At 40.8% G+C, this 25,112-nt stretch overlaps 3 protein-coding genes across 4 annotated transcripts in view; 1 reads left to right on the forward strand and 2 right to left on the reverse strand.

Annotated features, from left to right (window-relative positions):
- Positions 1–625: 625 nt before the first annotated feature.
- Positions 626–4,133, forward strand: marcksa (myristoylated alanine-rich protein kinase C substrate a). Its single transcript, XM_067572898.1, has 2 exons — positions 626–1,037; positions 2,213–4,133. The coding sequence occupies exons 1-2, from the start codon at positions 942–944 to the stop codon at positions 2,921–2,923; spliced, it is 807 nt and encodes a 268-aa protein (XP_067428999.1). The 5' UTR covers positions 626–941; the 3' UTR covers positions 2,924–4,133.
- Positions 4,134–7,053: 2,920 nt separating this feature from the next.
- LOC137169623 (histone deacetylase 2) lies at positions 7,054–21,210 on the reverse strand. The gene is made up of 14 exons (XM_067572897.1): positions 21,037–21,210; positions 18,222–18,334; positions 18,015–18,132; positions 16,383–16,457; positions 14,456–14,594; positions 14,135–14,276; positions 13,133–13,225; positions 12,038–12,146; positions 11,757–11,897; positions 10,459–10,567; positions 9,905–10,035; positions 8,610–8,765; positions 8,463–8,520; positions 7,054–7,461 (listed from the first exon to the last, which is right to left on the reverse strand). Exons 1-14 carry the CDS (start codon positions 21,089–21,091, stop codon positions 7,431–7,433), a joined length of 1,470 nt encoding a protein of 489 aa, XP_067428998.1. The 5' UTR covers positions 21,092–21,210; the 3' UTR covers positions 7,054–7,430.
- A 1,897-nt stretch (positions 21,211–23,107) lies between these two features.
- Positions 23,108–25,112, reverse strand: part of LOC137169538 (heparan sulfate glucosamine 3-O-sulfotransferase 5) — a 117,964-nt gene continuing 115,959 nt past the window's right edge. For both annotated transcript variants that reach the window (XM_067572782.1, XM_067572781.1), the window contains exon 4: positions 23,108–25,040. In XM_067572782.1, the coding sequence (XP_067428883.1) occupies positions 24,110–25,040 (931 nt within the window). In that variant the 3' untranslated portion in view covers positions 23,108–24,109. The remainder of the gene's footprint in view (positions 25,041–25,112) is intronic.

Consider the following 25,112-nt stretch of genomic DNA (forward strand, 5'->3'; position numbering starts at 1 on the left):
TAAGATATTTCTATATGGACCAAAGTGGTGAACCAAATGACTGACAGTCAGACATCACCATCCGTAGCCAAGACACTAGAATGGCAAAAATTTTAAAATTATAAATAAGAAATTATATGGATTTAATTAAATATAGCGACATTTCTGATCCCTAGACGTAACTGTATTCATCTTAATCATGAGCCTAGTGCACAAAATCCATGTATTGTGTGTAAAACTTATTATATCAGAGACAGGCTATATCTCTCAAAGTTAGTAAATGAACCTAGAGTTAAGATTGTTTTGTCAAACAGTGAAGACATAAATGAATGGTACCAAATGAAGGATAAAAGAAAACCTTTGTAGCTTGTTTTTTTAATACTTTCATATTTGTTCATTCTGTTTAGGTAATGAAATCTGTTCCATTTAAAAGCAAAAAAAGATCCTTTAATTTGATAAGATGCCATATTTAATTTAGTTAAATATTGCCAATTCAACAAATTCAACAAGCAACTGCATTATTCCTACATACCTTGAACGCAGCGCTACAATCTATTGTTCACTCCCTTTTCGAAACCCCGCCCACGCTCTGAGAGAAGGCCGTGATTGGCTGAATGTGAGTGCGGTGCCGTCATCGCTCGGAGCGCCCATTCATCTCTGCACTTGGGCGTTGGACTCCGCATCTTATTAGCAACAAGGGAAATTTCTCCATTTTGCAGCCTGTCTACAGCGACACGGCCACCAATCTGGGATTTTATTACTTCTCACCTGCCAGATTTTCCTGCTATTTTGAATCCTCCCCACTCTTAACTGGACTTTGCTTTACATTTTCCCTGTGAACTTTTTTGTGTGTGCAGAGAGAGAGGGAGACACCAGCGAAGAGCTTTGCGTTTCAACAAAGAGGCTTGTGGGTCTTTGTTCGTTTTTTGGATCGGTTGAGTTTCTTTGTTGGAGCGAAAAGCATGGGAGCGCAATTGTCCAAGACAGCTGGAAAGGGCGAAACCGTGGCTGAGAAGCCCGGAGATGCTGCTGCTTCACCCACCAAGACCAACGGACAGGTAAATGATATTTTATCATCCAGCTCTCTGCATCCATCAGGGGGGAATCTGGTCGATCTGGAGGGGGCTGCGCTCCGCAGGCGCAATCCGTGCGTAATTGTGGATAGATTGAATGGAGGTCCTGGGTGGGAGTTTAAACGAAATGCAAAGACTTATTTTTGAATCAGAATAGATTATTCTTCATGAGCAACAGTTGATCAGTTGATATTTCCATTTTTTTTTCAGGAAAAAAGGGGCTTAATATTCAGCTGATATTTGAATGAAAAATGGCAACATAAGCTTTTATTTTTGACGAGGAAAGCCTTTTAGTTTGATCTTTTGTTTAATCACTTTGAATTGTGCGGTTTTGCATTAATCATGTGTTGAATGGCTGATTGGTAAATTTACTCCATAAATAATTTTAGGAAAATGATGAATTCGGTGTGTTGCTTTGAATGAAGTCGCTTGATCGTAATTTGGAAGTTGTTGAATAAGACACAAGATTGCACGACGCCAACAAAGGCTGTGTGCGCTCGGAGCACCACGCCTTTTGTTACAGATGCTCGACTAGAAAGTGGAGATGGCAGCCTGCTATCACACAGGAGGGGAGACAGAGGCTCGGAGCCAGTGGTGCGCTCCGGACAGAGAGCAGCTGCTGCTGGCTCCTTGTTAGAGTTTGGATTTGGGGAAGTGAAATAAAAAAAAAACAAACAAAAAAAAAAACAGTTCAGAACCCTGTTTAGATTTTTTTACATTTTAAGGAAATGAATTTGAACTCTGCTCTCCGTGATCTGCTGGACTAATGAGCATCTGCTGTTTTAATGAGCAGCTGCTTTGCTTTGGCGCTCCGCTGTCGGAGCGACCAGGCACCGACCCCTTGCGATCCAGTTGAGGCACTGCGCTCCTCTCACTGAGGATGTGAATGAAAAGCAGGGCGAACAGATGAGGAATCATGTTGCATAATTCAGTCTAATGCATCACTATTAATTAGTGTTTGTTCATTTCTAATTTCAGCCAGGTTGCTCTGAAAGCTTAAAGGTAGAAACTGTGTCCAGGCTGGAGTGAGAGTCTGCTTTTGTCACTGCTGATCTGATGGTGTCTGCTGCCCCTGGTGTCCATCAGTGGCACTGGCCGGCTTCACTGTTGAAATCATGCCAGCTCAGTACATGGCATTAACAATCACTTTCTCTTTTTAGGAAAACGGCCACGTCAAAGTGAACGGGGATGCCTCTCCTGCGGCGGCTGAGAACGGCAAAGAGGAGGTGCAGGCCAACGGCAGCGCCACAGCCGAGGAGAGCCCCAAGGAGGAGGCCGAGAAGGCAGAGGATGCCCCCGCAGAGAAGGAGGCCGCAGATGGGGAGAAGGTAGAGGCAGCTCCCGCCGAGGGAGAGGCAGCGGCAAAGGCAGAGGACGGCGCCACGCCTTCCACCAGCAACGAGACACCCAAGAAGAAGAAGAAGAGGTTCTCCTTCAAGAAGTCGTTCAAGCTCAGCGGCTTCTCTTTCAAGAAGACCAAAAAGGAGACAGGAGAGGGGGCAGAGAACGAGGAGGCCCCCGCTGCAGCATCCACAGAGGAGGCCAAGGCTGAGGCCACAGAGGAGGCGGCGGCAGCTGCTAGCGAGGAGGCCAAGCCCGCTGAGGGAGAGGCTGCACCTGCGGCAGAGCAGGCCAAGGAGGAGGCCAAGCCCGAGGAGGCGGCGGCGGCAGCAGCGGCGCCAGCAGAGAAACCTGCTGAGGAGCCCAAGGAGGATAAGGAGGCCGCGCCTGCAGAGGAGCCAAAGGCAGAGGAGAAGCCAGCAGAGCCTGCAGCTGAGGAGGCGCCCAAAACAGAGGAGGCCGCCCCGGCGTCACAGGAAGCAGCGTCAGCGGAGGCTCCGGCCGCCGACGCCACTGAGGCTGCCGAATAAGTCGGGAGAGAAGAAGAAACAGAAAAAAAGGAGAAAAAAAGATAATCAAAGAACATTTCCCTGTTTGTATGTTGGAGTGATGCCAGGTACTGGCTTTGAAGAACTTGTCTACAACCAGGGATATTTTAAAGCTTTTCTTTTTTTTTTAATTTTTGGTTTCCATTCCCCCTTACACAAAACCCATCTCAGTCCATTGTTACTTCCATTCCAACGGGCTAGGGAGGTGGGTGGCTTAAATATGTAAAACAGATTAAATACATCCACACTCTGCCATATATTTTTCATCAGTATTAAGTTTTGTTTTTCTCTTTTGAATTTTTATACAAAATGTAAACAGAATGGTATGGACATGCCCATGGTATGAAGGAGGCGGGGATGGAGCTGTAAATGAGAGGGGAGCGAGGGGGGGGATTATGGGAGGGCGTGGGGGGGGGGGGGGGGGGGGGGCTGGGAAATGTGCCACAGACTATTATGAAAAGAGTAGTCTTAAAAAATCTATAAACGTCATGAGAGGACCATACAGTTTACAACACTACGTCATTTTTACAATAAGACAACAAAAAAAAAATTACAATTCCCAGAGTTAGGATTTTAGGAAGTCATATAAACTCATAGGAGCTTTTCACTTCTCATTAGCTGTACCAGTCAGTGATTCAGTAGAAATACAAGTTGTATAGGCTTTATTGTTTATTGTTGGTTTTATGACCTTAATAAAAATGTAAGTATGTATAGGCGGGGTGTTTTTAACTGTGATTATTGTACAAAATGAAAAATCTTGGATCTCAAGAAGCACATGAAGTTTGCAGCTCTTTTTTCCACCTGCTCATTTTTGTAAGATAACAACACATGAGAAGTCATCCCGGGAAAGACCTTTTGAAGCAATTTTCAACTCAAAAACCAAGCTGTGATAAGTGGAATGGTTAACTGTTTATATACTGTGGTATGTTTTTGATTACAGCAGGCAATGCTTTTTCAGTGGTCTTTGACACATTTAAGGATCTATCAGATGCAAATGTTTGTGTAGCATCTTGTCTCTCTCTCTCTTTTTTTTCCTTTTGTAAATACTGGAGAAGCTTTGACCAATTTGACTTAGAGATGGAATGTAACTTTGCTTACAAAAAAAAAAAATTGCTATTAAACTCCTCTGCTTAAGGTGTTCTAATTTTCTGTGAGCACACTAAAAGCAAAAATAAATGTGAATAAAATTTGAGCTGCATCTGTCCTTATTTTGTGTTATTACATCCTGTAGAGAGTCAGTTTGATTTACCAGCTGTGTGTATATATGCTACAGCAGCTCTGCGCCTTCAAGGCTAAATCCAGGGTAAAGGCATTTATTTTATAACTCAAGCAATCAAATGAAGTAATGTGAGAATTTAAAAAAGATGCTGGACATAAACTTTGTACATTATATGGCCGAAAGTATGTGGACAGCTTAACATGACACTCAAACTACACATTAATCTGTTTTCTACATGATTTTGGATCCCTGCTGCAGGGATTTGCTACCACTTCCACTCCATCTTAGAGGAGGTGGTCACATTGTAGACTTAAGTGAAAGATAGAAGCAATAATCTTTAATTTTTACTCCCAAACTTGAGAATAAAATATCAAACTTTTGACTTAAAAACGCTCTTAAATGTCAGAGAAGCTGCACAGGTGTTTCAGAGTAGATGACTGCAGTACAGAAACAACCATCTGATTGTACTTAATATCATTCATGATGAATAATACATTACTAAAGCAGTATAATTAAGAACAGAGCAGTTTTAGCCCATTTGTATTTGATAGGGTTACACCACTTTTTTTGCTGGGCATCTGTCATGAGTGTAAACAAACCAGAACACATCTGGCGTTGATTTTGTGTGCAATCATTTTCTAATCATCTTCATTTTCTGCACCTGTCACATATCTCATCTACCAACAGCAGAATATCATGTAGCAGAATTTTGTTTTTATTTCAGCCATTTTCCTATTATTTCATCCCTATTTATATAATAAGTATGGTTATTGTTAGTTTAACGTGTTAATTATTCCCAGAGATAAGGATTACATACTGATAAAATATATTTTCAAACATCTTATTATAGATGTTCTAGCAGAATAACACACCACTAAATACACTGTAAGGATTATTTTTTTAAATAATGAACAATGTGGCGGTCGATCCATATCTCTGATTGGCTATTCCATCATGTGATCACCCAAGAGCTGCTCATAAAAGTTTGTTTTTTTTTATACTTTGCTGTGAGTAGGAGTCAGTCTCTTGATAAACGTGTATTTTTGTTCACACTCAGTGAAGATTAGAGCATCCTGAAGTATAATTCTTAGAAGTTTGTCTATATATAGAACTGGCTTCATTGCAAGCTGGTTCATGTAAATTTATATCGTTGTGGGTGTAGACACAGCCCCAAATACATACTCAGTACTTTAGAAATTACATACAATCTATATTTTCAAATGGACAGTAGTAAATGTAGTGTGCCACTGATTATGCTAGCTACATTAAACAGGCCAAAAACTTCTGCAAGGAATTCCCCCCAGCTTGGTTTCAGGACACTGACACATTAGTCTTCTGTTCCAACTAAATTCCCCGAAACCAAAAGGGATGTTAGGTCATAGTTCTGATGTAGATAATAAATAAATACAAACTGTAAACAGTTAGAGTGACGCTGCACTGCGTAGTCTGGTAGTGTGTCATACTGTTCCAAACAATAGAATGACAAGGCTACTTCTCCATCTATCATCCAACTGTAGACATTTTGATACACTTCTGTGACTGCACCAAAACAGAGAACTCAGTGCAAACATGACTCATTGTCTGTGATAACAGGTTTCAAGTGAGGAAGTGGATTAATCCTCAAGATTTTACCATATGAGTATGTTTTTTCAGCTTAACAGATGTTTCCTTGGGAAGAAGTAAAACTTTTCAAGTTGAGGAGTACATACAGACAACACAGCTGACAAAACATGTAGACTAAGTGACAAGTGCAAATTAAGTATGATCAGCTACAACCAAAGACTCTTACATCCATATGTCTCAAGCAAGCAAAGTTTAGACTGGTTCCACTTTCAGATGAGGAAGCAGTAAGTGACATGATAACAGGTATACACCCGTCTCTCACTCTGTCAGATCTAAAAATGTCAACCAGTGTGTTGACATCACTTCTCCAGGACCCCGGGAAGTCCCCCAAAACCCAACAGCTCCTCTTAAACATGAAAAATGAGCTTCTAAGCAATTATAAGCCTATGTCTGGTCTGAGGCCCAGAACTCACCTTACAAGGAAAAGGTATGGAATGGAGATGCATTACATTGTTAGGAAGACATTTTTATTCCAGTCTAAACAATATCCTACCTCAATCATGGGTGATGTTCATCCTTCCAGACTGGCTAGCATCAATCTCTGCATGTGGAAACATTAAATAATAAACCTTAAGCTAATGGCAACAATTAAAGCTAGCTGCCACAACTGTTTTACATCGAAAATAACAAGTAGTTAGCTTACCTCTCAGTTAGCGCATGTCTTTGACTTCAACCATTCATTCATTGGCCCATTGTCTACTACGCAGAACGAACCCCATTCAAAATTCCGACACTTTAAAGTTTCTTTGATAGCAACGACGAAAACATGCCGGGTACAACCTAATGAACGGACTCACGAAAATAATTAGGAGATACTTTTCAGTTCGGCATACCTTAAACGCACGAAGAGGACATAAATTGGATGACACATTCAACTTTAATCATTGAGTCGCCTGTTAGTCCCTGCTGTCTGCTTCCACCACACCAAGCGACGGTGGACGGCAGAAAGAGGAGCACTCTACCGATAAACGGCATTTTACGACATTAGAGTCGTCTTTGTTGGGCTTTCTGTGTGCCGAATTCACCAGAAGAAAGTATTCAACATGGTAGTATCTTCTACTACGCTTTACTATATATGTATGCTTGTCAATAAACATGAAACTATAAACTACCGGCTAATGTATACAAGCTAGTCTGCTTCCACAATTAAAACCCCACTTGTGCTTAGTTTGCCTTCTCTTGTGTCACAGCGCCCTCATGTGGCTGCACATTTTCATTACACACAGCTCAAAAGTGCAAACCATACTGACAAACACATATTTCAAAGAAATAGTATAAAAATTTTTATTGACAAATGCATATCAAAATTTAAACATGAAATCATTGTAGGTTCATCTACAGGTTTACCCACTGTTTCCTAAAAAACAAGCAAGCAGACATTTCCTTCAGAAGATCAAGCACATTGGAATAAAATGATTGAAAGGGTAGCGATGGACGTAGTACAGCAAATTCAAGTGGTGGATTCAAGAAATCCACTGGAGACACTACACAAAGACAAACGCTTACATTTAAGATTTACAAGTAGAAAATGGAGAGTCATAATAAATATTATGCTTCTGACGGTGACTGGGTGAACAGTTGGATCCTTGAGTGTGGACAGCACCGTTGAGTTTGTGTGTGTGTGTGCGTGTGTGTAAGAAGAACAATTCAGGCACTGCTCGTCTGCTCAGTCTTGACACTGCCAAAAGAAAAATGAGAGTTCAACTCCTTATTACAGCTGAGGATTTACTCAAAGGCTCAGTGGGAAAGGAGCATAACATTATGTGGAATTTGTAAGAATTAAAATGCTAATTTAAAACAATATTCATGTTCACGAATACTGTATAATTACAACGTGAAAAAACAGAAAATCAGTAATCTGAGGATCAGTATCGGGGCAGTTCCGGGCATATTTAAAATGCATCTGTATCAGCTAAAATAAACCTGATCAAATTCTGATCCTTTCATTACTGAGCTGTGTGTTTCATCCACCTCAGCTGGTTAGTGCAGCGCTGCTCTCCTTCACAACAGCCTACAGTGTGAGCTTCTGGCTCGCTATGCTTAATTAAAATCAGTGTGTGAGAATATGAAGAACTATTTAGGATGCTACGGTTGCGGTGAATGCAAGTTCTGACACCTGGGATGGCAAAATACACAGATTTGTTGAACTCTGATGCTAACAAATTATCTCTCCTGTCTTTCTTATTAGCAAATATTAGCAGTGTGACAAGCAGCCGTCACTAATTAATTTAACGTTCTGTGAGTAACTTGATGGCAGGCTACGATTACATTTTTCTGTTCTTGATTTGTGCGTCTGTACTCAAAAAAGATCAACTGCGAAGGAAGAACATCCACTCTGTAACAACACTAAAATAGTGAGTGTTTCTGTAGTTCTAACATCTGCGACAGAGTGATACATCTGCTCTCTAGCGGATCACATTGAGTCAGTTTCAGGAGTCACATTCTCTTGTTCAGCATTCATTCAGAACATACCTTTAACTGTCTAATTATGTCTAAACAGTAACAGATATGAGTATACAGGGTTAATAAAATGGCTTTTGACAGTAGAACTCAAGCTATTATTGAAACAGTTTTTCTCACTAACATTATCAGGTATGAATACAACTCTAAACTGTATTTCACTCAGTCATTTATCTGTGAACACCAACTCAGACAAACACTAATAGAGAGGCATATCACCTTTTTGAGTCAGTCTTCTCAGCACTGCTGTCTTTTGTTTTCTCCTCTTCTTTCATCTCTGGGATGAAAAACAAAAAGAAACATTTAATTTCACCACTTTAGGACAAGTGTGCCACTTGTTTCAGTGTGCAGGTAGAGAATACCCACCAGCTTTCTTCTCCTCGCCTTCCTTCTTGTCTTCTTCTACTCTCTGCCTTTTTGCTCCCTTCTTGTGATTGGCCACATTCCTCCTGCCTCCCTCCCCCTCGTCCTCGGAGTCGGAGAACTCTTCATCACAGGCTATCCTCTTATCTGTGGCGCGGACTGCAATCACACAACAACACAGACTGACTGACCACAATCTGTGGACAACATGTTGATGTGTTTGTGTCCAGAGGATGTGTATGTGGAGGTGAATTAAAACAGGGATTCTCAACCTTCTGTAACTTAAAGCCCACTTGTGATTGTTAAAAATTTTCAGAGGACCACCCACCCAAATAAAAAAAACAAACAAAAAAACCATAACATGACAGATAAACTGGGCTGTAAATATGTGTTATGTCATGGTCAGCTGTAATGACAGAATAAATACTCTGCTTACCCTCAGTGAGGCACTTGCTTCTGGGAAATAATGAGATCAAGTCGTGGTGGGATTGGTGAGAGGCTGACACGCACAGTAGAATTCAAAGTTGCTTTCAGTTTGTTTCCTGCCTTTGATTTTGTGACGTTCATTATGGTAGACCCTGACTCACATCAATAGGCGGCAGTGAAAAGCAACAGAAATTTAATTGCCTGTTTTGACCGAGAGGGATATATACTGGCAGCCAGTATCTAGAATGAAGCAAGAGCAACTGAGCTGAAGCTTCAGGCTGCTGTCTGCTGATAGTTCCATCAGTTCATTTTCCAACACAGTGGACAGAGCCATGTACTCTAAAGTAGGGTCCACAGAGAAAGCTAGGTGGCTAACAGTGGCAAAACACGTTTGCCTCTACCTAATGATGTTTCGTGATTGGATATTCAAACGCAACTGGTCATTGAAATTATGCATTTTAATTTGATGTTTTTTATGAGCACAATTAGATATAAAAACAACCAGCTTTGTAAATTACAAAAAAAAAAAAAAAAAAAAATAACCATTTGACAGTACCACGACCTCCGCAGCCCACTAGATGGCACTCTGAGGCCCACCTGTGGGCCACGCCCCACTGGTTGAGAATGGCTGCATTTAAGCACACAGGACTTTGTTGTTTCAGTGATTTTAATGATTTGATCTTTCCTGCCATGTTTGTATCTTCTCTAAAGGACATCATGTTTTGACGGATCCTTTGGAAGCTGAGGAAGTTTCATCTAAGTTGAATATGTCATTGACAGAAAAAGATGAGCAGCTTCTTACTTCTTTTAGTGACTGATGTTGACTGTTGTAATGTGATGTGATGTAGTGGTTAAATGGAGGAGTGTCTTACTGGACAGGCGTTTGTCAGGATCCTCTGTGTCCTCGTCCACGGTGTCGCCTGGGACAGCGTCCTCTGGGATGGCCTGCATCTGCACTCCAGGAGCATGAGGCAGCATCCGCAGGTTCTCAAACAGCCGCTGCCTGAACAGTCACACACACACACACACACACACACACACACACACACACACACACAGAACCACACTGACACTCTGACAGCTGCTTGTGATGTTGATGATGTCATAAAAATGAGGTTCATTCTGCTCCTTTCAGCTTCATTTAAATGTGATTTGTTTTTAGATCTAAATATTGCTATTATGATCATCTGTACAGTGGAGAGACGTGAAACAGGCTTCCAGTTGATGAGAATATGATCAGATGACGATGTTAGCTGGTTTGTTGATGACATCTACATTGTATACTAACTATCACCTGATCTGTCATCTTTGCTGTATCATGAACGTACAGAAACTTGGCTTTGGCTGTCTCAGAGCTTAATCGGTGAAAAATGTCCAATATTTAAAACATGTTTCCACTGCAGCTGATTTAAGAACCAGCACGTACTTGATCTTGTCCATGTACTCCTGTGTGTTCTGGTTGGTCATGTTGGAGGGGCTGATGTGCAGCTTGAAGTCAGGCCCGAAGTACTCGAAGTAGTCATTGTACGGCAGCTCTACAATAGAAGCACCATTGAGAAAAGTAAGCAAACCATCTGAGCCGACATGAACGCAGCCGCAGAAGATTTACACACCCAGGATAAAACAAAGTGTCAAATTATCAGCCGTTTGGAAAGAAAAAGGAGTGATAACACACCTGTTAATATGATTTACTGAGGCTTTACAACCTGCAGTGATCCTCGCTGAGAGGGGTGGGGGGGGGAGGTGAATTGAAATGAGAAGGGAGTTCAGTTAATGTCCTGAAATTCCATTAAGAGAACTGCTGGCCCATTCGACAGGCTGTGATTACATCCTCGCTCTTTATGTTACACACATTCAGTGGAAGAGACAGTCTGCTGAGTCAGCGCTCCCAGCAGGAAAGGTAGCAGCCAGTCCCTTCCCTTTCCAGAGGTGAAGTCATTATTGCCCTTCACCTCTACCCGCCCCGACACCTCAGGCTCAACAGTCAAACAAGAGAGGTGCTGCAGACAAAGCTGAGTTTCATTCAAACAGTTTACAGCTCCCAAGTTTCAGTTCTAAGCTGATGCTTGTTGTTGAATGAAGTTCATTTCATTACAAAAAAAAAAAAAAAGACTCAATTATATCTTACATAAACATGCCCTGTGATTCTCTTAATAGAATGCTTGTGGTTGACTGAATATGAAACATTACTGAATCATTTTTTAGCACCTTTCAGTGGTTTCAATACAGTTTTTATGCCTTAAAAATCTATGCGGACGATGAGTTTGGTCCCAGTGGCACTTTACTACAATGATTCAATATGAAACATCAAAGCACTGGGAGACTGCTGAGCCTGGCAGGTGTCATGGAGCAAGAAAAATAACAAACACTAATTTGTGCTCATAAATGAATAATGTGGGCACACAAAGTGGAAGACTATACCATCAAACATAGATTTTTGACATGTTTACTCATGTTTAAAAGGGATGTCAAAGACAACACAGCATACTTTAAAGGGGAAAACTTTGAAATATACCCACATATCTCTGTCCGTAATCAAAATCAGGTTGTCCATGGTCTAACAATCTAATTCATCTGCCGCCAACACACACTATCAAGTAACTGCAGTAAGAAGTGTATGTTTTAGGCATCATCAAGGAGGAATATTCTGTGGATGTTCAGTATGTGCTTTTGTTTTGACGTAAGCCTTTTTCACATTCATTGACACCGGAACGAGTGACTAACCGTCGGGGATGTCTGTGTCCAGAGCCACAGCTGTCTCATAGGTCCAGCAGCGGGCCACGTTGCGGATGGTGTATCCTCCTCCGCCCAGCATGAGCAGCGGGAGATTGAAGGATTTTATGTACTCAACACACTTGGAATGTCCTGAAACAAACAAGAGGCACAATATAACACTTCCTGACAAACCAAGTCATGCATTGACCTGGCTTGCAGACAGTAATCTGAATATAAATGTGAGGCTTCATCTGACAGGATCGGGTTAATTTGTGTGTGTGTGTGTGTACCGCGGATGGTGAGATTAAAACAGCCTAGGCGGTCTCCTGAGAGAGAGTCTGCACCGCACTGAAGAACCACAGCACTGGGCTGATACATCTCCATCACCTTGGACATCACCTGAAGGACCACAGCACAAAATAAATTACACTCACCAAGTGTTGGAAGCTAGTGTGCATTAACTAGTCACCCAACTGTAGCCTTCCATGTCTAATGTGACATTTAAATGATCCCTTACATTGAAGTGTAGCTTTAAATGTGCAAAGAAGAAGAATGACAAAAAAAGCAAAAACAACCAATTATGAAAAACTGTTTAGTGTTGTGCTAGCCTCTCTCCTGCCTCAAAATAGATTCTAAATTAATAATTAACATTTTTGGTTCCTACAAATGTGTGCCTGTTTGAACACCTTACAGCAGGCCGCTCTCTAAATGATAAAGGTAATTTAATAGTTTTTAAATTGGCTTTGAAATTACAGTCACAGTAACCTCAAGCTGCAATAATTGATTTTTTTTGCCACTTCAGGGCAGCAGAACAACCTGAAAACACAGCATGTGACATGTTATGACCTAATTAAGTTGATATGTCGAACATGTTAGCAAACAGTTACACATCCAGCAGACACAGAGCAACATTAGCATTCAATTAGGGGACTGTCAGTCTAGTATTTACTCTCTTTTAGCTTTGTTTTGGTCTCCACCGCCTCCTGGGAAAAATATCTGGCTCTTTAGCTGCTAAACGCTCCACTATGTTCACCAGCTAGTTGCTAGTTGCTCACTTACACATTTCACATTACACATTACACATAGTCATTTAGTCCATAGTGAATATAAAAATATTGTTCAGTGCAGCTTGAAGTCTCACAACCTTTATATAATGTGTGTATAAACACTGGAATGAAGCGCAGTGAAGTAGTCAAGTTAGTCAAGATCATTCAGGTACAGAAAAACCATTCATGGTAGAAGGTTCAAGTCAGCTTCTGAATAAACATGATACATTTCTTCCAGTAGAGATGTTTAATCAGATCATTTGAATCTTGAAAATGGCTATAATGTGCAGTGAAATGTAAAAGAGTTTTTGTCATTTTCATGGTAACAGAGTCACTCACAGGCTTGAAGATCTGCTCATATGACTCATCGTCGATGCCGTCCCGCAGAGGGAAGTTGACTGCGTAATATTTGCCTTTTCCAGCTCCAATATCCTAAAAAAACAAGGGGTCAGTGGAGTGAAAGACAGAAAAACACATAAATCACTAAATAATTAGAATATTTCATCAAAGGCTATTATGCCTTTAAATAAAGAAACAAATAAAACTACAATCTCACACAAATACATTGTGTTGTTGTGTGATCAGATCAGCTTATTACAGCTTTCCTTTCTGCCATTTTCATCCACTTCTACTTCACCCAATCTGATGTTTTGCTGTTTTCATATAAACATCATGGACGTACACAGGTATTATTGAAAAAGGGGTATGTCCTCCTTCGTACTCAGAAAAAAAAAAATCTTGTCCACACAAGCACTGTCTACAGTCCCTAATGAAAAACACAACTGAAGCACTGTCAAGAGCATGACTAACTAATAGGTGGCAATATAACCCCAACCCTAAAGCCATGTCGGCCAATCAGGAGCCTGAAAAAGGTTATTTCCGACCGGTTCTCGTCCAAAACTGGCAACACTGTGTGTCATGGGAGTGTAGGATTATGTAGCAGTGACTTCCGTAGCACATTCTGATGCCTCTATTCCTCTATATAGTGGAAGAGTAACTGTACATTTATGTGTAAACATATAAAAAGTCAAGGTTGGAACCAGCACTATTTTGGCCACATCTGCCATTGCAGGAAATGTCACCTCATAAACAAAGGAGATAATGGCACAAACTCTGATGTCACAAGTCAAAAACTCCACTTTCCCTGTGTACACATCAACAATGAAAATTAAGTTTCTGAACATTTTCATCCTGGAAGTTTTCCAAAAGCTCCATTTTCAGTGACCTAAAACGCAGTCTGCATGTTGATGAAAGGGCAAAACGCAGAGAAAAAACAATGTTTTCAAAAATACCCGTGTGTGTGTGGACTAGGCCTAAATGAGGAGAAAGGATAAGGATTACCCTGAGGTCTCCAGTTCCAGGGAAATACTCCCCGTATTTATGGAAGGAGACAGTCATGACCCTGTCTGTGGTGTAGAAAGCCTCCTCCACTCCGTCCCCATGGTGGATGTCAATATCAATGTACAGCACCCTCTGGTGGTACCTGGGAGTGAAGGACAAGGCAGACAGAGCTAGGATATGTGGAAACAATATAAACATGTTTTTTTGTCATGGACATCACTGAGATCTCCATGACAACACTTACTGCACACACTGACGGGCATGGACATGGAAATGGAAATGCCAGACAATGGGTTTGATGAAGATGTTGGTGAAACTCACTTGAGCAGCTCCAAGATGGCCAGCACGATGTCATTAACATAGCAGAAGCCAGAGGCTTCAGACTTCTTCGCGTGGTGGAGTCCTCCTGCCCAGTTCACTGCAATGTCAGTCTGCTGTCGGTTCAGTTTCACTGAACCAGCTGCACAAAACAGAACACGTTTGATTCTGTTACTAGATCAGTTAGAGATGATATATGTACATGACTGATACTTTACAAGCTCTTATTTCTGTTTGGATATGAAATCTATGACATATATTGTGCAATAGATTCATATATAACGGCTAGACATTTGGTTCGCATTAACAACCAAGCCAAGTGGCCTGATGCTGATGCATTCTCCAACTGGTCAACTAATACAATATGGTCATTAAGGATATCGCTGCCACAAGAACAAAAATGTAATGATTAACAGACAATATCTTGTTAAATGCACCTCTGTACAAAATTCTCTGACCTCACAGTGGACCTCTTGTTAATTCTTTCTACTGAAAAATAAACAGAAACGTGTATTATGACTGAATAATATGTTGATTTAACATATTCAGTAGTTGAGTAGTAGTTAAGTTGAAGAGTTTAGTTAGTTAAAGAGCACTTTTGGGTATTTATTTGCTAAAACAGGAACAGAAAAAGTAAAAGAGGCTGTATTTCACATCTCCAACCACTATCAAATTGATAACAATAATTACTATTATATAGTATATTATAGGCTATTAAGTATTGTAAGGTGTAGTGTTAAAGGGCATGAAGTGACATTTTAACAAATGTTTGTGTAATAGACTGCTGACTCTGAAGTGACCTCTTGGGGAGACTCCTGCTGATAAACAAAACTCAGGAGCTGTAGCATTTATTTTCAGACAAACTGGAGCTCATACTGAACATTTACAACTTACTGCTAACATGACTCCGCTCCGACGGCAGCACACCTGACTCCCTGAGCGCAGTCACACCGCCTCTCTCTCCCCCTCAAACATCAGAATGAATGCTCCCAACGAGGTTGTGCATTTATTGTGTAGACTGAAGCCCAACTGTGCCCACACCACAGACGTGACAACTAGAGAGGACATGTTGGCGGCAGCCTGTATAAAGGAATGAACTTATCGAAACATACCAGCATGGCTAAAGGTTGTTAGAGTGTCATCATGCTGGTTTCTGTAACTTTTCAATTAATTTCCCAGCCCTAGTACAAAGTATCCACAGCTTAAGTTTTCTTACGACTGAAGCCAGCAGGTGACTGTATTTCAGAAGGACAGATCATTCCACCAGACTACTACGCCACAGGAATAATAGCAGCCAGCTGGCCAGCCAATAATCCTTCTGCCATTATTATCTAATGCCAGATCGTTAACAAGATAGAGAACATAGTTTATAGATATAAAAATATGCATCAGTTATTGAGAAATTCTCAAGGATTCATATTTCAAAAGTATGGTAATAAAATCATTTTACTGATAGTAATAAGTTCCGAGTCCCAGCAAGACAGCTAGCGCGCGCACACACGCGCACGCTCCTCCAGCAGCCCTGCTGTAATGAATAATGACAGTGATTTATAAACACTCTGAATGCTATGAATGATGAACCTGTTCCAGTAATGTTACACTCATTTGTTCAAATAATGAAACACTTTAAAATGTGACATATTCTATTACAGAATGTTTGACAGAAAAAAGTAGTGAGTACGTTCAAGTAAGTCAAAGGAGTAAAAATGTCACTTCATTTACTGTATTGTAGTAAGTCCTCTTTGCTTAAGTGCCAGTATGTGTGATGTGGCCCTTGACTATCTGTAGTTACTGTTGTTGTGTATCATCTAGTAAACTTTCAGACCTGCACACTGCTTCAGAGAAGTTCCCCTGAACAACACATTGGTCAGCATTAGTTCGATTACAGTGATCAGCTCTTTTTGTTTTGTGTTGTTTTCTATTAACTTACCAGCAGAGCCACCGGCAGAGAGTTGGCAGAACTCAAACAAGCCATCAAACACAGGACAGTCCTCTCCAACGTTGACTGCAAAGATTAAAACAAGAACAGTGCAGTTACTGATGGGAGAACATCACCTGAACGGAACAACAGTTTGGTGTAAGTGTGATACAGTCTGAGCTGTCAGTGTTACTATCAGCTGAAACAACTTTGAAAAGGATTAAACATCTGGTTTCCATTACAGTCTATGTATTAAACAGCTGAGAATTGCTGTATAAAGAGATGCTGGTTTGATCCTGAGAGGTACATAGTGACAATTACCCCCTTTAAGCATAAAATGTATCATCACTATGACCTCCCTGCGCCCAGTCACACCCCATAAAGTCACAGACAGAATCAGTCCTGTGAGCAAGCTTTGCAATTTTAGATCTTATTAGCTGTAACCAATTAGCATTCATTTTTGAAGCCAAAGAAAAAAGTTAAACTATTGGCTGGTAATTGCGAATCTCAAGTCGGTGTCAGCACTCTGTCAGAAAAACAAGTTAAAAACACTGACAAAGTCTCTCAGTAAATGAACAATCTAGTGTTAGCTAACCGCTCATGTTATCAGCCCCAAACGTTCTAGCAGGACAACAATCAAGAACTGCCCTGCAAGCTAATGCTAGTGGATAGTAAAGACTAGTCTGAATCCTTTAATTATACTTTTAAGCCCATTCACATCAATATCTACAAGCCATGACCTTTACTTGGGACCTGTGGAGCATTCAGAGCTGAGCTGTCAGCTAGCTTCAAACGTTAGCTAACATAACATTAGCTCAGAGACCCAGAAGCTGTCAACTGCATCATTTTAGATCACGACTGATATCGTCATAGCAGTCAACCGATTATTATTATCACTTTTCATTTCATTGATTTATCTGCTGATTATTATGTTGATCCAAATAGGTACTGATGAATTTTAACTTATCAATTAAGTGATTAAGCGCTGCAGCTCAAATGATCACTTTTGAGAGTAACTGTTACCTTATATTAACTATCCCAAGTAATGCGTCTATTATCACCAGATGTGAAATATAGTTAACTTGTTTTCTAGTCAGGGAACTTTGAACTTCCAAGTAAAATGCTGATGAAATATTTATCAGTGATGAAACAAGTACTTTCTTGAGGACCCTGTTTTACATCCATATGATTTCATACTTTCCTAAAAATTTTCATTTCTGTGGTATAATAAAAAACTACATAAGTAATATGTCTAATATTAAATGTTATATTTGGTGGCACTCAATGGACCATCCAATGAATTACTAATGGGTCCATTCAATGCCCTTCCAGACTATCCTGGATACCAAGGTTTCCTGGAGCGTTTTATAATGGAGCTGCTCTGCCTAAAATAAAGAGCTCCACCACTAACATGATAAGAAATTATTAAATTTTTATTAAATTTTGTGTTAGGCTTATAATATCATGCTTAGCTTCAGGGAAAATGAGCAATGACACCACATCACACAGCAAAAGCCTCATATTTAATGAGTGACGTAACAAGGTATGAGTCAGGATCTGTCAGCTCAACAGGTGGGCGACTGATGGATCACATCGAATGTGTATAAAACGCGCGACATGTATTCCGGCCCGTGTGTTACTTACAGCGCTGCATCTGCTTGCTGAACTCGGACATGTTGTCTGGCCGTATGGATCGGAGGAACTTGATGTAGTCGTCGCTGTGATATTTTGTCATCTCCTCGGCCGTGGCTTTGTGTGGTCTCTGAAACGTAACAAATGTGTTGAGTGGAAACTGGGCCAGAGAAGACAAGACACTGTTGTTACATCATTGAAAGTGGTTACAAAACATACATAGATCTCCATTTTCCTGTACAGTCCATAGTTCAGAAGCAGGTTGTGAGTCATCCGGATGCGATGTGGCTTCATGGGATGTCCTTGTCCATAGTAATAATTTCCTATGTCACCTGCGAGGGAAACCAAAATAGGTCAAAAAACTACATTCACAAGCGATAACCATTGTCTGTTAAGAGAGGGCTGATAGATACAAACATTATTGGTATTGGTTATTTGACAACATTTTAGGGATGACTATTATAAGCCATGTAGGGCAGAAACTAAGGATTATCACTAACTGGCAATTACTTATCATTTAGTCTATGAAATGTGAACAGTGAAAATAGCATTCACAATTTCTCAGAAGCCATGATATCTTCAATTTCTAAATGTCAAAAATGTTAAGACATTCAATTTACTGTCATATATGACAAATCATCACATCTGAGAGGCTGAAACAAGACAATGTTTGACATTTTTACCGTAAATATCACTGAAACAATTAATCAACAAATTCATTATTAATTAAAACAGTTGCCTATTAATTTTCTGTCAGTCGTCTTATCAATTAATTGACTAATCATTGCGGCTCTAAAGCTGTGCACAGTTGAAGTGTTCTGGTGAACGGATGCAGTAACATGAAGATGAGTGAAGCTTTCACTGCTGCATGGACACATGCAGGAGAGTAAGCGGAGAACCGGCTTACGAGGCCGTTACATCTTCATCAGTGAGCTGATTTACGGAAATATGGAATTTTTATATGATTTTTGCATCAATGGGATGAAATATTTTGATGTGTCATGTATTTAACTGGCTGGATCAGCCAAAAGCAAACATTCTTGTCTATTATACCATAATATCCATTTCACCCACCATTTGCCCATACCCTAAATCATACTGGGTTGGAAAGTCAGATTGGTGTACCGCTTAACTTCTTTCATATGTGTCCACATAAGATCATAAGGTGATCATAGTTATAACACTGAATTGTTATGTCTGGTGGGAAATATATGTGAGGGAAGTAAAAAAGTAAACAAGAGCAGCTACGATATGGATGAAAACCTTCACACGAATATTAAATATGTATGCTGCAGAACCGGTCACAGTGCATGCAAAATTAATGAAAGACTTCGTGTGAACAAGTACGCAGTTAGACCAATTCAAAAAGCATAAACCCACCATGTCACATGTGAGTTTACACAGGCCAGCGTTCCTCCTGTCATCACACTGACAGTTTGTCAACAGTAGAGTATATAATCGACTCTATTCAACAGCACGCCACATCATTGAGATGTCACCAAGTGACACTTTTTGGCAAAGCTTTGCTGTAAATTAATAGGAAAGCCAGCTCAGCAGATACTGTGACTAATTACGTCCTCATTGACCTGAACTGCTGAGTATAAAAATAAGCAGTTCCTTTGGGGGAGGGCATGAGTACACTGTGTTGGTCATGATGGTTTCCTGTTCTGTGAACTCCTGCTCGTGTGGGCCCACAGAGGCGCCAATACTCAGTCCAGTGAGAACTGTTATGCATCACTGAGGCCTGAGCACACTGGGAGTGAAATAGCCTAGTTGCACATTAAGCTTTATTGCTTCAGATTAAACTTTCTGGGTCTAAGTTTCGGATACTTTCCGTTTATTCACCCAGATCCACAGAAAACAAAACCTCGAACATAACTGCAATTATACGGCTCAAACCATGATGCCAACGAGTTGGGACTCCAGTATTGAGCACATTACCATGCTGAAGTTAGCTTCCAATTCAGGGTTAGGGGGAAAGTAAAGGGAAACATAAATAATGATATTTAGCCACTGATTCTGTTTTTTCACCACTTACACTTATGAAAAGTGTGTTAGACATTGTAACGCTCTTTAAACCCACTTTCAGATTTCTGAAAGCTTTGTTTGCTTATGAAAACTGAAAAAAGGAAGAGAGATTTCACTGCTTTTTTCCCCATCCAGAACACGTTAGACCAGGTTCAGATCAAAAACCACTATACTCAGACTTGTCAACTACAGACTAGATTATTATTATTAAAATTCAACAAGTCTGAGTACAGTGGTTTTTGATCTAGACCTGCTCTGATGTGTTCTGGAAGAAGACATATCGGTGAAATCACCCTTTGTTTCCCAAGTTTTCACAAATATAATTAAGGTTACACAAATCTGAAACTGTGTTTTAATGACTCTTTGGAGTCTCCTTGTTAATCTAGTCCAGATTTGACAGGTCTAAGTATAGTGGTTTTTGATCTAGACCTGGTCTAATGTGGTGTGGGTGGGGAAAAAGCAGTGAAATCGCCCTTTTTTCTGTTTTCATAAACAAAGTACAGATTTCACAAACCTGAAAGTGGGTTTTAACAGTGTTAAAACTTTTACTACGACGTGTTATACTTTTTCATAAGTGTAAGTGGTGTAAAAACGGAGAATAGGCCGCTAAATATCATTATTTATGTTTCCCTTAACTTCCCCCTACCCCAATCGGAAGCTAACTTCAGTGTCGTAAGCACATTCAAGTTTAGCTAAATACAACATTGTAACCATTAGTCAGTTGTTATACTCCCACTCGCCGTACACGTCAGGTGCACACAACATTAGCTGAACTAAACTGCAGGGTTTTTTCAACCATTCAACATGCGGGGTGACACTAGTTAGCGGCACTATTGCTATATTAGCGATGGTTATTAACGGCAGCATCAAGCTGGCTCGTTAGCTGCACTAGCTTGTGTTAACCAGCATACATTCACCAGTCACCAGCTAAACACACCAGCTACGCGGCTAGCCTGCCAGATGCCTCAATTTGGGCTCCTCATTCAGACACCAGCGTGTCCCATACCGTCGTAGTAGTAGCAGACCTTCTTCTTAGTCCCTCCAGCAGTCGTGTAAGCCATGTTTGAAGCACTTTTTTAAACAGTTGGTTAGTTTTCGCTTCGGCAGATGGAGAGAAGGATGAATTTACACAGGGCAGGGCAACACACGGAGCAGCAGTGACTGGGAGGCGCTACTGTACAGGGGCGGGCCGGCCAGTTATAAAGTGGCCCCGGGTCCTGACAGCAGAGAGGATGGGACAACCACTCTGTTGAAAAAAACGTCATGGGTAAATTAGTGTTCACAGTTTGTGTTTTCACATATGAATGACTAAATGAGGTATTTCGAGGAGAAACAGCAGATGGCTGATAGATCAGTTGTACAAAGCCAAGTCTTTTTTTTTTTTTTAAAGTATCAAAACATGCTTTCCATCGTTTGTGCACAAGTAATTAACTCTCTTTCCCTTTCTCAAAACTAAGGCATGAGTACACAAGGGCTTTATTTGTTGCCGTTGTGTACAGGCATACAACACTAGATGTCAGCACACTCTTCCACAACAAGTTGGAAAACACTGTAGCCGATGTGTAAAAATCTCACAAGTCTGCTTGAAAGCAGGCAGCTGTTAATAATAGAACTTGCCTCATGTGTAAGGTCACATATGATCTTCACTTGATGCTTGAGTAGAAATTCTGGGGGGGATCGGAGTTTAGGGTTAGGTTCCAATCAAAGGTCCCAAAGCAGGTAGGGCATTACTCCTGCACCCGTTCCTCCCAGTCTCTACAATATGTCTCTATCCTGAAGCCACATCAGGTACGGTGCACACCGCAGACTGCAAATGACAGAATATTTTGTCTTGAGGCTCAGAAACCAACCTCTATTCCTATACTGAAAACACTACACTGCCCCAAGTTTTCAATCAATTTCTATTTGATCATTTTATTAAACACATATGTATTTAGGAATAAGAACAATATAAGCACAAAATCAACTGAAGAAATAGGTTAAAATTAGGTAAAAATGCAGGAGCCTTTAGGTCCTAAAAATTTCAATTTATAGTGCGCTATAATGGTGCAGATTACTAAACAAATGTTCACATTTTTTACTGCCATGCTGGGGATGAATACATAGAAACCTAAAGGCCTTTGTGGCCTCTGAGGGTTTGGTGCCCTTGGCTGTTGTCCACCTCACCCAGCTGGTAATTCAGCCTTGGACAAGCTAGATGCATTATCAGGATTTGAACTCAAGCCTCCAGTTCAAAGAGTAGTTTCCTTGTTCCATACATGCTGCCATGTCACGCTGCTGCTAAATTTTTGCCTCATTTGCGGTTATTGTTAAACAGAATATACAAACCTTTCTCTGCTTGCATATGTATATGTAAAGGTACAGTGTCTGGACAGAATCATTATTTACCTGCTGTCAAATGACCATGCTAGCGGTATGGCTCTATGCATGGTCAGTCTGTTATTCACCTTCCACCACTTTGGTCCAGACTGAAATATATGAGAATACAATGAAATGGATTGCCATGAAATTTTGAATACACATTCATGCCCCCACTAGGATGAATTGTAAGGGCCGGCCCTGACTATGTTGGTGTCCTTGGCAAAATTTTAGATTGGAGCCTCCAAAAAGGTGCAGCAATAGTACCTCCAGTCCTACAACTTCAAAAATGAACTCACACTAAAAGGAAGTGTAACAATGGTACCTCTAATGCAGACAATGTCCTCCCAGTCCTCCAGACAAAAAGGCAAGTGGGGGTCAAGGCACCATTCTATTGTTTTCTATTCTAGTGTTTGGTGGCATTGCCTGAAGCACATGAAGTTTGGTGGCTGTCAGGAGAAAACTGACCAACCAGTAAGGCTTTAAAAATCAAACCAGATGAAAACCCATGCAAGTCAATGGGAAAAAAGAGGAAAAATGTAAAGGGAAACCAAGTATTTCCAAAAGCTGTAAACAAGTTTCCTGTCGGTGCGAGAAAAAACAAATCCCACTCATTTTGCGCCACCTCCCTTGTTTGGCACCCTATAGGCGACCGCATATGTGGCCTATGCCAGGGGCCGCTTCTGCTTATGGAGACATGACAATCAAAACCAGCTGACAAATGTTTTCATGTTCTTTTAATTTAACCTTTTTTAACAACACACTTATGATACAGAATGACTATTTGCACAGAAACAGACAAATTTCGCTTATCATCATAGAATAAACAGTTGGTTGACGAGAATCATCAGACCTTCTGATGATCATCATCATCAGATTACTTTTTTTTTAATACTATGGCTTTTTGCCAGGTGTTTCACAAACCAATGTAAAAGCTGAAGGTGGGAAGAAACAACGTACTTACAAGAAAACACAATCTTGAGTCTTAAATGCTTTGAAGGTTTCGGATATGGTTTGATTTAAGCTTGAAACAAAAGATCATATTCTGAGGAGCCTGTTCTGTTTTTCAGGCTGGGTGTTGTATTGAGAATTAAAGGAGGTCATCTTCTAATGGATTAATCACAGCATGAATTGAAAATAAAATATGGTGGGGAAAAAACCCTGCAATGGTTTCAAATAACAATAAACAAAAGATGACTAAGAGAAGAGCCTACAATGTTAGATGGCGTTTTGATTGCACATGCAGTTTTGGTCAAATAAACAGCGTGATGAAGAACAAATGAACAATTTTGTTGTTTATCAGATGTCATTTTGTCATCTTTTAAGATGTTTAATCATGAAAAAGCATCACACTTAAAGCTTATCTTAACAGCATGAATGTTGGTGTTTGATAGTCTTTTAAAAAGAAACAAAAATAATCTCTTCAGTTAATCACACAGTTCAGCACTGGGCTTTTTCTTCACGGGGAACAATGACAGACAAGTGAATTCATTTGCAAGATCAAGTGCTTTGAACTCAATCCTTTAGTCAAACCATCAAACTACTTTGTGTTAATTTCACACGTAAAAACAAACTAACATCAACTTTCTTTTATATTTGGTCACACTGTCATTCTTGTATTTAAATTCAATCAAAGTGCTATTAATATCTTTCGAGATCTCGTAGCTTGGCATTTTAAAAAAAACACCAATCCACAGAATCTCATAGGAGTTCAAAGCTCATCATGGCCAGTTGAATGTCCTACCAGTGATCTGGTAAAACTTCTGATTGAAGGGATGAAAGAATTTCTGTAGTTTAGTCACTACAGATGGGTCCACCTCTGGATGGATACGGCCCTTGCTGCCTGCCAGGCACTTGTTGAAGACAATGTTAAATCGCAGACAGTAAAATCCCCTGGTGGCATTGAAGTACAGGTTGTACTGACTGATCCTCGAGGGGAGGTTGAGGAAGCGCTCGACAAGCTGCAGCTCTGGCAGCGGGTCTGTGATGAGGCGATCCCCATCTACAATGTGGAACTGCTCCACAGGAAAGTACTTCAGCCAGCGCTCCAAGTGTTTGGTGTAGATGCTGGTGCGGACTGCTTTGTACTTTGTGTTCACCTCGCAGGTGTTGCTGTCGATGGCCAGCTTTTCAAATTTGTGGTAGGTTTTGTTTTTGCGCTCTTTACCCTCCAGCACTTGCGTGTAGTCAGACACAGCTCTGGTCGTGGGCTCGCGGACAATGATCAGCAGCTTGATGGAGGAGTTCATCTTGAAAATGCGTTCAGGGACCTCCTCTGTGATGAAGTAAGCAGGGCTCTTCTCAATGGTGATCTGATGAGGGAAGGAGAAAGGCATTTTCTCCCTGTACCAGTCGATGCCCCGGGCGTAGTTTTGGTCATTGTCAAAGAAGTGGATCTCTTGCGAGGCCTTGACCACTGCTGGATGCAGGTTGAGCATCTCCAGCAGGGCGCGTGTACCCCCCTTGCGCACCCCAATGATAATGGCCCGAGGCAGCTGCTGGACCAGGTTGTGCAGGCGGATTTGCTCTTTGGTGGCATTGCCCTTGCGTAGTTCATGGAGCAGGCCACGCTTGAATTGTAGGGTGCGGAGAGGGATTTGCTCTGGCTCAGGGGGGGGCAGTCTGCTCTCGATGGGGCAAATGGGCTGTAGCCTGAAAGAAAAAAAGAGACAGTCTCAATATATTTCTCTATAATAACTTCTTTATTATAAAGATGCTGGACTG

Source organism: Thunnus thynnus, chromosome 18, assembly GCF_963924715.1.
Source record: "Thunnus thynnus chromosome 18, fThuThy2.1, whole genome shotgun sequence".
Lineage (NCBI taxonomy): Eukaryota > Metazoa > Chordata > Actinopteri > Scombriformes > Scombridae > Thunnus > Thunnus thynnus.

What these genes read in the sequence shown, in the direction of transcription:
- marcksa (XM_067572898.1), top strand. Translation starts at nt 942, where the DNA reads ATGGGAGCGCAATTGTCCAAGACAGCTGGAAAGGGCGAAACCGTGGCT. An exon ending in CCACCAAGACCAACGGACAG is followed by an intron (nt 1,038 to 2,212) that starts GTAAATGATATT and finishes TTCTCTTTTTAG; the next exon opens with GAAAACGGCCACGTCAAAGT.
- LOC137169623 (XM_067572897.1), bottom strand. Translation starts at nt 21,091, where the DNA reads ATGGCTTACACGACTGCTGGAGGGACTAAGAAGAAGGTCTGCTACTAC. An exon ending in GCCATCTTGGAGCTGCTCAA is followed by an intron (nt 14,277 to 14,455) that starts GTGAGTTTCACC and finishes CTTCACTCCCAG; the next exon opens with GTACCACCAGAGGGTGCTGT. An exon ending in GAGTACATGGACAAGATCAA is followed by an intron (nt 10,036 to 10,458) that starts GTACGTGCTGGT and finishes GTGACTGTTCAG; the next exon opens with GCAGCGGCTGTTTGAGAACC.